General features: G+C 43.0%; 1 protein-coding gene across 25 annotated transcripts in view; it reads left to right on the forward strand.

Annotated features, from left to right (window-relative positions):
- LOC103461768 (titin-like) overlaps positions 1–11,477 on the forward strand; it is a 154,451-nt gene extending 142,974 nt beyond the window's left edge. For 24 of the 25 annotated variants that reach the window (XM_081604603.1, XM_081604608.1, XM_081604614.1 and 21 more), the window contains 11 exons: positions 31–333; positions 632–931; positions 1,012–1,587; positions 1,690–1,995; positions 2,102–2,707; positions 2,816–7,929; positions 8,012–8,168; positions 8,254–8,735; positions 8,846–8,999; positions 9,403–9,705; positions 10,150–11,477. In XM_081604603.1, coding sequence (XP_081460729.1) covers positions 31–333; positions 632–931; positions 1,012–1,587; positions 1,690–1,995; positions 2,102–2,707; positions 2,816–7,929; positions 8,012–8,168; positions 8,254–8,735; positions 8,846–8,999; positions 9,403–9,705; positions 10,150–10,442 — 8,594 coding nt within the window. In that variant the 3' untranslated portion in view covers positions 10,443–11,477. The remainder of the gene's footprint in view (positions 1–30; positions 334–631; positions 932–1,011; positions 1,588–1,689; positions 1,996–2,101; positions 2,708–2,815; positions 7,930–8,011; positions 8,169–8,253; positions 8,736–8,845; positions 9,000–9,402; positions 9,706–10,149) is intronic. The other variant, XM_081604606.1, reaches the window with a different exon arrangement.
- The last annotated feature ends 273 nt before the right edge of the window (positions 11,478–11,750 follow it).

Consider the following 11,750-nt stretch of genomic DNA (forward strand, 5'->3'; position numbering starts at 1 on the left):
TTACAAAACTTTATCTGCTTTCAAAATTAGGTCCTCCTGAGCCTTCAACTGCACCACCTGAGATAATGGATGTTACCAAAAGCTCAGTGGCACTTGCCTGGTCCAGACCAAAGGATGATGGAGGATCTGCCATCAACGGTTATTTTGTTGAGTACAAGGAGGTTTCCACTGAGACATGGATCCGCCACGAGACCAAGATCATCTCTACTATGTTCACTATACATGGACTTACCCCTGATACAGACTACCAATTCCGCATTATTGCTGTTAACAACATAGGTGAAAGTGAGGCTGGTCCAGCATCTGATCCTGTCACATGCAAAGATCCATTTGGTGAGTATTGTGTGCTGATAAAGTTCCACTCAGGATTGATGTAGTCATTACTATTTAGCAATTACAATAATTAAAAAAAATCAATTAATTACTTAATTAATCCCTAATGCCTAGTGTTACGTCCAAATAATGTTCAGGACTAACAATGTTTTTATTTTGGGAGATAAAAACAACGGTTAATGGATATAATAATTAGTATGGGTACATTAGCATAGTCTCTCCTTTAGTTTTCCTTTTTGAGAATACAAAAGAATATAGACAAAATAAAGAACAAATTTGACTTAATGTTTTTTCACAGACAAGCCCAGCCAACCAGGAGAGATTGACACAGTGAATGTGAGTAACAACTTTATTACTATTTCCTGGCAACCTCCTGAGTGTGATGGTGGAAAGGAAGTCCTGGGCTACTGGGTTGAGTACAGAAAGTCCGTTGAGAGCACCTGGAAGAAGTGCAATAAACAGAGGGTTAAGGAAAAGGAATTCACCATGGTAGGCCTGGCTGAGGCCACCGAATATGAGTTCAGAGTCTTTGCTGAGAATGAAACAGGAATGAGTAGACCCCGCAGGACTGCCACATGCATCAAGACGAAACTAATAGGTGAGTGCAGCTAAATGCAGTTTATAACATTATTAAACACGTGATGTTTCATTGTTTCATTAAGTTGTTTCTACCAACAGCTGAAAGTAAACCAAGCCTTAGGAAAGAAATGGATGAAACCACTGCCAAGCTTGGCCAGCCTGCTGTCATGAAATGCCAGATTGTTGGCCGACCTGTTCCAGAAATTAAGTGGTATCACGCTGGCAAGGAAATTGTTGAGTCCCGCAAGTATGAGATGAGCTCTGATGGCCGCAACCACTCCCTGTCTATCATGACAGACCAGCAGGAAGATGAAGGAGAATACACCTGCAAGGCAGTGAATGAAGCAGGAGAAGTTGAGACCACTGGCATTCTAGTGTTGGAGGCTGCTCCATCCTTCCACCCCGATTACCCACTTAAGGAAACATATTATGCTGGACTGGGAACAACTCTACGCATCCATGCCGTTTATATTGGTCGTCCTCAGCCAAAGATCATGTGGCTGCATGGAGCTAAGACACTGGAAAACACGGAGGACATTAGCATTGAGACCACTGAGCACTACACACACCTAATAGTAAAGAACGCCCAGCGCAGAGTGAATGGAGGAAAATATAGGATCAGACTGCATAACCACTTTGGCAGGGCTGACATTGCATTCAACGTTGAAATTTATGGTATGTGAATTAAATTGTTTTTAATACTGTACAAACACCTGTAGTGATAATAAGAATATTATCAGATTTCTGTACAATAACATATTATACCTTTGTCCACAGACAAACCTGATATACCTCAGGGACCCATTGTCCTGGATGCTCTCCTTAAGAACTCTGTCATTATCAGCTGGAAACCTCCCAAGGATGATGGAGGCTGTATGATCACCAACTATATTGTAGAAAAAAGAGAAGACAAAGAGGGCACGGAGTGGGAACTTGTGTCTTCCTCCATTAACAGCACATCTTGCCGTGTGCCCAACCTCATCGACAGTGCTGGATACTTTTTCCGTGTTTATGCCCAGAATAGATATGGCAACAGTGAGCCACTGGAACTCATATCACCCATCCTGATCAAGAGCCAACTGGGTAAGACAGTGTCACATTTTACTTCACAAGGAACAAAGAAATTGTTTTACAACCTAAACGTTATTGCAAAAGAGTTGACAAGTGTTTCCTTAATATATTTCCACAGAGAGACCATCACCACCTTTGTCACCAGTTGTTTCTGGTATCACTAAGGATTCCTGTGTGGTTTCCTGGAAACCTCCACTAAGTGATGGGGGATCTAAGATCAAGAGCTATTGCCTTGAAAAGAAACATAAAAAAGATAAGAAGGAATGGACTGAATGGACTCCAGTTACCACAGATGAGATCAAGCAAACTGTGTTCTCTGTCAAGCGCTTAACTGAGGGCATTGAATACATCTTCCGTGTCAAGTGTGAAAACCTTGGAGGAGAAAGTGATTACAGTGAGGAGACCCCTGCCATCATACCTGCAACTGCCATAGATGTCCGCGCTCCTGCCTTCAAGGAGGAGCTGAGGAACATGAGTGTCAAATACAAGAGCAATGCTACCCTTGTGTGCAAGATTACAGGACAGCCTAAGCCTGTGATTAAATGGTTTAGACGAGGAAAGGAGATCCACTCAGATGGAAAGAAGATCAAGATCCAGGAGTTTAAGGGAGGATACCACCAGCTGGTTATCACTGAGGCTGATGAGGAAGACTCCACTGTTTATCAGATCAGAGCCACCAACCAAGGAGGCTCAATATGTGCTACAGTCTCTCTAGATGTTGAAAGTAAGCTTAAAACACTTAATTTAATCAATTAAGTTAATTACGTATTGAATGTTAAAGTGCTGTTTATATATCTAACTCACTGTAAAATGTAATTTTTTTTCTTTTTAGTCCCTGCCAAGATCCATTTGCCAAAGAACCTGAAAGACAAGGAAGCCATCCCAGCTTTACGTGGGGAAGTGGTCAATATCAAGATTCCCTTCAGTGGTAAACCAGATCCTGTTATTACATGGCAGAAGGGACAAGATCTTATTGACAGTAATGGTCACTACCAGGTGATCGTCACCAGATCGTTCACTTCCCTGGTTTTTGCCAATGGAGTGGAAAAGAAGGATGCAGGTTTCTACATTGTCTGTGCCAAGAACAGATTTGGTATTGATCAACAAACCGTTGAATTGGATGTTGCTGATGTGCCTGATCCACCTCGTGGCATCAAAGCCAGTGATGTGTCCAGAGACTCAGTCACACTGAACTGGGTGGCTCCAGCCAATGATGGTGGCAGCAAGGTTGTAAGCTACATCATTGAAAAATGTCCGACCACTGCTGAGAGATGGGAACGTGTTGCACAGTCCCGTGACACCCACTACACCGTAATTAATTTGTTTGGAGGTACAAGCTATCAGTTCAGAGTTATTGCTGAAAACAAATTTGGACAGAGTGCTCCATCTGAAAGCAGTGGGCCTGTCATGACTAAAGAAGACAAATCCAGAGTTTTGCTTTATGACAGGGAGGTTGGTGATACTGAACGAGTCCCCAAGGGCAAAGCTCAACACTCCGACACCAAGAATCTGCACAACAAATATTCCATTGCAGAAGAACTGGGCAGAGGCCAGTTTGGCATTGTTCACCGCTGTGTTGATATTGGCTCTGAGCAGACCTACATGGCCAAATTTGTCAAAGTGAGAGGTGCTGATCAGGCAATAATTAAAAAGGAAATTGCAACACTCAATTTGGCCAAACAAGCTAACTTCCTGCTTCTTCATGAGTCCTTTGAAAGCCCTGAGGAATTGGTCCTGATCTATGACTTCATTTCTGGCCATGACATCTTTGAGCGCCTTAATACAGCAGAGTTTGAGCTCAATGAACGGGAGATTGTTAACTATATCAGGCAGATCTGTTCAGCTCTGGAATATCTGCATTCTGAGAGATATGGGCACTTTGATATCAGACCTGAAAACATTGTATACACAACTAGAAGCAGCTCAACTGTGAAGATTATTGAACTGGGACAATCCAGACACCTGACACCTGGAGAACAAATCAAGATTCAGTACACTACTGCAGAGTATGCTGCCCCTGAGATCCACCACTGTGACATGGTTAGTACAGTTACTGACATGTGGTCTGTGGGTGTCCTTACCTACGTGCTCCTCAGTGGTCTTAATCCATTCACAGCCGAAACCAACCAACAAATGATTGATAACATTTCAAATGCAGCCTATGGCTATGATGATGAGTCATTTAAGCAAGTCAGTGTAGAAGCCTTAGACTTTACAGATCGTTTAATGACAAAAGAACGCAAGCACCGTATGACTGCAGCTGAGGCTCTGCTGCATCCATGGCTAACAAAACCTGCAGAAGAGATAAGTGCCAGGGCAATCCCAGTAGGTAGACACAAGAGATACTACCAGGCAATGGTCAAGAAAGAATGGAGCACTGTAGTTTCTGCTGCCCGGGTGGCTAGCGGTGGTTCAATCAGGTCCCAGCGTGGTGTCTTTGTCTCTAAAGTAAAGATTGCTCCATTTGAACATGGTCCTCTTGCAGGCCAAGTTAGCCATGCAGTGGTCAATGAAGGAGATAATGTGAAGTTCATCTGCAACATTGAAAATTATGACAGCACCACTGAAGTTACATGGTACTGTGGTGTCAGGCAACTTGAAGCTGGAGACAAGTATGAAATTGAATATGAAGATGGTCTGGCTGTAATTACCATCAACAAGATTACTAGAGCAGATGATGGCACTTACAGATGCAAGGTTGTGAATGAGTATGGTGAAGATAGTGCTTATGCAGAGCTTTTTGTAAGTGGGGTTAGATCCTACCGTGACTTCTTCACTACTCGTGTGGTTAGAAGAACAAAGCGAAGAGTTGACACTGCTAGAATGCTTCAGAAGCCACCAGAATTTACTCTTCCTCTGGTCAACCGCACAGCCTATCTTGGTGAGGATGTGCGGTTTGGAGTAACCATCACTGTTCATCCTGAGCCTCGTGTTATCTGGCATAAATCTGGACAAAAGCTTATCCCTGGACAGGATGACAGGAAATACACCTTCACTACTGACAAAGGCTTGTACCAGCTTATAATCCACAATTTGGAAAAAGAGGATGATGCTGAGTACAGTGTTGTAGCCCGTAACAGGTATGGAGACGACAGCTGCAAGGCCCGCCTCACTGTTGTTCCTCGTCCTAAACCAGCAGATCTCACTTTGAGGCCCATGTTCAAACGGCTGCTTGCAAACATTGAGTGCAGGGAGGGTCAGAATGTTCGTTTTGAGATTAGAGTTTCTGGCCACCCAACACTGAAGTGGGAGAAAGATGGCACACCTTTAGCCTTTGGACCATCCATAGAAGTTGTTCATGAAGGCTTGGACTACTACATCCTTCATGTAAGAGACACTCTCCCTGAGGACTCAGGTGTATACAGAGTTACAGCAACCAACTCTGCTGGATCTGCCAGCTGCCAAGCAACTCTTAAAGTGGAGAGAGTAACTCATGTAAAGAAGGAGTATGAGCCCAGTGAAAAGGAGAAGCAAAAGATAGCTGGAAAAGAGGAATTGGATAAAAAGGTTAGACTGGCTCAGATTTTGTCAGGCACTGTTGTTACACCTCTCCCACCCGCTGCAGTAGAAGCTGTCAGGGAGGCAGCCACTATGTTTAAACCTGCTGTCACAACTAAGAAAGGTGAGAAAACTGAGGCTGAGATCAAGAAAGAACAAGAGGAGAGAAAGAAGAGAGCAGATGAGAAAAGGCTTCGTATGCCGTATGTTGTTCCTGCACCTCGGGTCATTAATCCAGCTGTTCTCGAGGAAGATGTGGAAATTAAACACTTCCAGCCACTGTCTGACATGAAATGGTACAAGAAGCTGCGTGATCAATATGAATTCCCCGAGCCAATGGAAAAAATCAGGCAAAAGAGAATGAAACGTATCCGTCTGTCACGGTGGGAACAGTTTTATGAGGTGCCCATCAGGATCAAGGAACAGTATAAGCCTAAGTGGCGCATCTCTTCTATGACTCAGGACGACTTGGAGACTGTGAGGCCCGCAAGGCATCGCACTCCTTCTCCTGAAATGGAGGCCTACCGCAGGCTCAGGAGACGTTCTCTGGGAGACCTCTCAGATGAGGAGCTGCTGCTCCCTGTAGGTGAATATCTCTCTATGAAGAGAACAGAAGAAGAAAGACTCCGTCTGGAGGAAGAGTTGGAGCTTGGTTACTCTGCTTCTCCACCTAGTCTAAGTCCAGTTCGCTTTGAATTGTCTGCTTTGCGCCCAACATCTCCAAGGAGAGTCTACAGTGATGAGGAAGAAGGAGAAGAGTTTAAAAGATATGATTCATACAGAATTCCTTCTAAATATGAGGCTGGCCCAAGTTTTGTTGATCTCCGTCAACGTCATGACAAGACAACCTACAAGCCTCCGAGACAGAAACAACGGGTGTATGAAGAAAGAGAAGATTTGGAGCTGCTGCGTCCACATGCAACCACTCAGAGAATCTCTTCTTACAAGAGTCAACTCAAGCACATGGAATTTGAGGAGAAGACACGTACCTCTAAAAAGGAAGCCGTTACAGTTTCAACCTACTCTGAGAGCACTGAATCTGAGCATTTAACAACTTTTGCAACAGAATATATTCCTAAACCTATAAAAAAGATTCCATTACCTGAACCACAGGTAGAAAAATCATATGAAGCAGAAAAGGCTCTGAAGACAGATGTCACACTTCCAAAAGTGGACTTTATGTCCAGGTATGAGGAGAGAAAACAGGCACTCAGATCAGAGAGAAGATCTGTAGAGAAGAAAGTTGAGGTTGTAACACAGGCTCCCTTCAGCCTGGACCACGCCCCACGTATCACCATCAGGATGCGATCTCATCGTGTACCCTACGGTTCCAACACAAAATTTACCCTGAATATCCAAGCCAAACCTGAACCTGAGATCAAATGGTTCCACAATGGGAAGGAGATTCATCAGAGCAGCAAATACTACATGACCAACATCAGTGGAGTTTTAACTCTCCAGATCAACAGCTGTGTGACAGAAGATTCAGGTACATACCGTGTAGTCTGCAAGAATGCTAAAGGAGAAACTTCTGATTATGCTACATTAGATGTAGCAGGGGAAGAGTATGCTGCTTTTTCAACACTCCGCAAAGATGAGGAACCACCATCAGCTCATCTGCCAGAGATGACACGAACAGAGGTGTATCATGTTTCCTCATCCAAAACAACTGTAGAGGAAACGGTCACTGAAACTGTAAAAGAGACAACTACTGTTGTTGAGAAGCCAAGGGAGAAACCAGGAGTCCCTGCCGCAATCCTGACTAAACCACAGTCCTTGACTGTGGAGGAAGGAGACAATGCCCGATTTGAGTGTGATGTGGCTGGTGAACCAGCACCTTCTATGTCCTGGCTTCGCGAAGGTACCACCGTTGCGCCTTCTGCCCGTCACCACATTGTATCCACTCAGTACAATTCCACCTTTGAGATTTCTGCAGTTGAGGTGTCTGATGAAGGGAGTTACACCTTGCTAGTAGAAAATGCTAGTGGAAAGCAGGAAGCCCATTTCACTTTAAAAATAAAAAAGTCTGAGTCAAAGGAGAAAGTAGTTGCTACTCCCAGAATTACTTCTCCCGAGGCTAAATCACCATTACCCAAGTCCCCTGAACCAGTCAAATCCCCTCAGAGAGTCAAGTCACCTGAGCCAGTCAAATCTCCCCAAAGAGTAAAATCTCCAGTTTCCCCAAAATCCCCAACACCGAAGTCCCCAACACCGAAGTCTCCTACTCCGAAGTCCCCAACTCCCAAATCCCCAACTCCATCTGAAAGGGAGCAAGTGATCCCACCAATCAAGTCACCCAAGAGGGTGATGTCACCAACTATTGAAAAGAAGCCCTTTTTTTCAACAGGACTCAATGATGTCACTGCATCCTGTGAGTCTATTGTCAAACTGTCTGTGAAGGTGACAGGAGAGCCCAAACCTACTGTGTCTTGGTCAAAGGATGGAAAGGTAAAACGTATAAATGCTCAAAATATTCAAAACATTTCATAGGATTTGACAACCATAACTATCTTGTTTTATGGGTTTTCAGGCACTATCTCAAGGTGGAAAGTATGAATTATTTGAGGACCAATGTTCAGCTCATCTAGAGATCTATGAATCAGAGGTATCTGATAGTGGTGTCTACAAGTGCACAGCCATAAACTCCTCTGGAGCAGTATCAACAACCTGCACAGTCACTGTGAAAGGTAAGAAAATACGCTGTGGTGAAAGGATTTATAGCTACAAATGTTCTAATGTTATAAATAAACTCCTGAATGTTTTTAATTTCAGAATTAAAGAGCCCCGTTCCAATCTCTGAGGAAATCCTAAGAAAGAAAATGGTGCATGAGGAAATATTGTCTTGCGTGAAGGATGTGAAGTCCTCTGAAATCCAGAAATCCATCAAAGAAGGTCAATCTGCGACTCTTAGGACCAACATTCATGGGGCTTCTGACATCAGATGGATTCTGAACGGGCAGGAACTGGACAACTCAGAGCAGTACAAATATGGAGTATCTGGAAACGACCAGACTCTGACCATCAAGTGTGTCAGTCAGCGAGAGGAAGGGATTATCACCTGTCAAGCTCAAACAGAGCAAGGCCTGATTCGGTGTCAGTTCAACATCAACGTCACACTCAAGAGCTCTGATGCTCCCTACTTCCTGGTGCAACCAAGGTCTCAAAACGTGAACGAGGGACAAAATGTTATGTTTACCTGTGAAATTGGTGGAGACCTTTCCCCTGAAGTGGAGTGGTTGAAAGACAACACGGTTGTGAGTAGTTTTTGGTTTAAATAAATGTTCTTTTTTTTCTTTTTGCCTTGACAATTTGTGATAAGAAGTTGTCAGTAGGTATTCCAATAAAAGGAAACATGTTTTTCCAGATTTGTGTCACTCCAAACATCAAACTGAGCCGTTCGAAGAACTTATACACTCTGGAGATTTGTGAAGCCACAGTGGCAGATAGTGGGAAATATACAATAAAAGCCAGGAATAAGTTTGGACAGTGCTCTGCAACATCATCGCTCAACGTCCTTAGTAAGTTACATCTGTATTTCAGCTTAATTCAATTTACTGCACCTTTGTCAAAGGGCTTGCATGAAAAACTTTATAATAATTTAGTCCTGGAATGCTTAAAAATGCTTTAATGTTAAAGTTTGCATTAGATATGTTCCCTTCTGTATGTATTTATTGATGAAGCTGTTACAATTTTATCACTTCAAGATATTAGTTGATGTATTCTTTCTGAATTAGTTTTTTTTATTATGTTGGCAACTCTGTGCTTTAATTTCGATGAAAAAAGTTAAATGAATTTAAATCAATTGAATGGGCATTCAGAAATACAAAGCATGACAGGAACTTCGGCTTACATTCAGTCTCTGCACTCAACACCTCGTCGTTTGTGATCTCAGCCATCTGCTTGTCATTTGCATTTTCACAGCTCTTGTTGAGGAGCCAGTACAAATGGCTATTGTGGAGCAAAGAGCTTCTACTGAGGCTGCTATGAGCATGCAGAAAAGTTTCTTAGCCTCGTCAGTTCATGTGGAAGCTTCCTCAATGCAGGCCAGCAGTTACAGCAGCAGTTCCCACTCTGCTGTTGGCCAATATTCGTTTGACAGCATGTCTGCAACAAGCATGTCTGCCATGATGGCTGAGTCAGTGGTTTCCATGAGCTCCAGCAGCAAAACAATTGGAATGTCTCCCTTTTCGCATGTAAAGGCGTTTTCTACCGGGGCGAAAGCAGGTGAGACTTTACTTGCACATCTTTCTGGTAAATCCAGGATGTGAATTCTAACACCTAACTTGTTTTTTCTCTGTCTTTGCAATCTAAAAATAACATTTAAGATGCTTGGTGTGATGTGATGTTCTTTCTCTGTCTTTGCAACCAGTAAATAAGATTTAAGATATTTGATGTGATGTCATGTGGTGTGGTGTCTAAGAATCAGCTAACAGAGAAAATCCTGGTCATGTTTTTCTGTGTGGCATGAACAGTGAAAAGAGATTACTTAACTTTTTTTTTCTTTCATTTTCAACCTAAGCACTAAACTGTAAGTTGTATTTTAATTTCAAGAGTTGTTACCACAGCAATACAATCTAAAACGGCTTTTAAATTCCGATTTTATGGGCCAGAAATCTAAAATATGTAAAATCTAAGACATGTTCACTGACTTCCTCTCTCCGTCCACAGGCACTCCACCAAAGATCGAAGCTCTTCCACAGGACGTTAGTGCAGAGCCGGGGAAGTTTCTGACAGTGGCAGGCCTGTTCTCTGGAGATCCTGCCCCCTCAGTTCAGTGGGTCCGCTCAGGTCGGACCCTTCCCAATGGAGATGAGCGGTTCCACGTGGATAACACAGCAGATCTCTCCACCCTAATGATCTCTGGGGTGAAGGAGGACGACGCCGGAGCATACACACTCCGACTGTCCAACAACCTTGGCTCTGACTCTGCAACTGTCAACGTGCACATCCGGTCCATGTAAAAAATGAGAAAAAAAATCATATCCCCTATTCCCTTAGTCCTCAACTTTTTATTTACAATAATCTTACTTGATAAAGATCTGGAATATTCTTGTAAATAGGAACTATTTTTGTACCAAACTTGACGTTAATTTATGCCAAACTAGACTAAAGTCTAAAGTTGTAAAATGTGCCATATTGGATAACTATGACTCAATTTTTCTGTGACATGTACATAATGTATATAGCCGAGTTTACCGGTTATGGGAAATGTATGCATTGTTATTTATGACAATAATATTAACTGAAACTAAAAGAAAGTAAAAGTAGCTAACAGGAGAAAGTTTCCGCTGGAACGAATACCCTGTTAAACTCAGAAACTAAACTCTGTGCCTCAACGATAAGTTGAAGTCTCAAGATCGCCTCAACAGGTAGAGAGGCTCCCTGTTGATGTTACAAAGCAGAAACAAAAAGACGAAGCTCGTGTTTGGACACGCGTCTGTGCGTGTGTTATTACAGTTTAATATGAGTTGTACCATGAGCATAAGACCCTGAGTGCTGTTTGCATCACCCTCATGTAAGCAGCATGAACCGGCCTTGTGCTCAGACTGACTGTGTCATACCACCACGATTTGATGACCAGCAAAGAGGGCGAGCGGCCTGCTCTCTTTGGGTTTAGATTAGTTTTGATAAAGAGCGCTGTTTCTGGCACAGGATGGCTGGATTGGCTTCACTAAAGCAACATCTCCTGGCCATAGGAAAACAGGGAGTCAAAGCCAGTCCTGCTGTGCAGAAGCAGCGCCGTCTCTTGGAGGATTGTAGCTGATGTGTTGTTGTTTTTGAGTGTGAGTGTCTGTAGTTTGTAGATGTTTCACCTTGTCAGTAGTCAGGGTTTTTTTTTTTCTTTATTCACATCACTGAGCCCATCTGTGGTGAGAAGAGAAGCAGTTATGGTTTTACCCTGCACTTTGACTTTATTGATCTGCTGATGTAGAACTTATGTATCATCCTCCTTGAGTTTTACTGATTTAATAAAGCATGATTTCAGCACTACTAAAGCTCTGTGCCTCTGACTCTTCTGTGTCTTTGGTTAGTTTTCCTGTCATCAGATTGACATCAGAGGCATCACTGAAGTATTGAGGTTTCACATATATGATATTGTCTTTGTTGGATTACACACCTACTTCAGTCTGGGTGCGTTGAACCCAAATGAAATGTAACCACAGTCATGTTTGTCAGAATGGGTGCTGAAGGTTTCTGTTTCCTCCAGGAACTTCCAAATGAACAAGGCAGAATTATCTCACTCAAAAAATGTCCTAACATTGCTGATT

This window comes from Poecilia reticulata, chromosome 2 (assembly GCF_904066995.2).
Source record: "Poecilia reticulata chromosome 2, P_reticulata-male-v2, whole genome shotgun sequence".
Classification (NCBI taxonomy): Eukaryota; Metazoa; Chordata; class Actinopteri; order Cyprinodontiformes; family Poeciliidae; genus Poecilia; species Poecilia reticulata.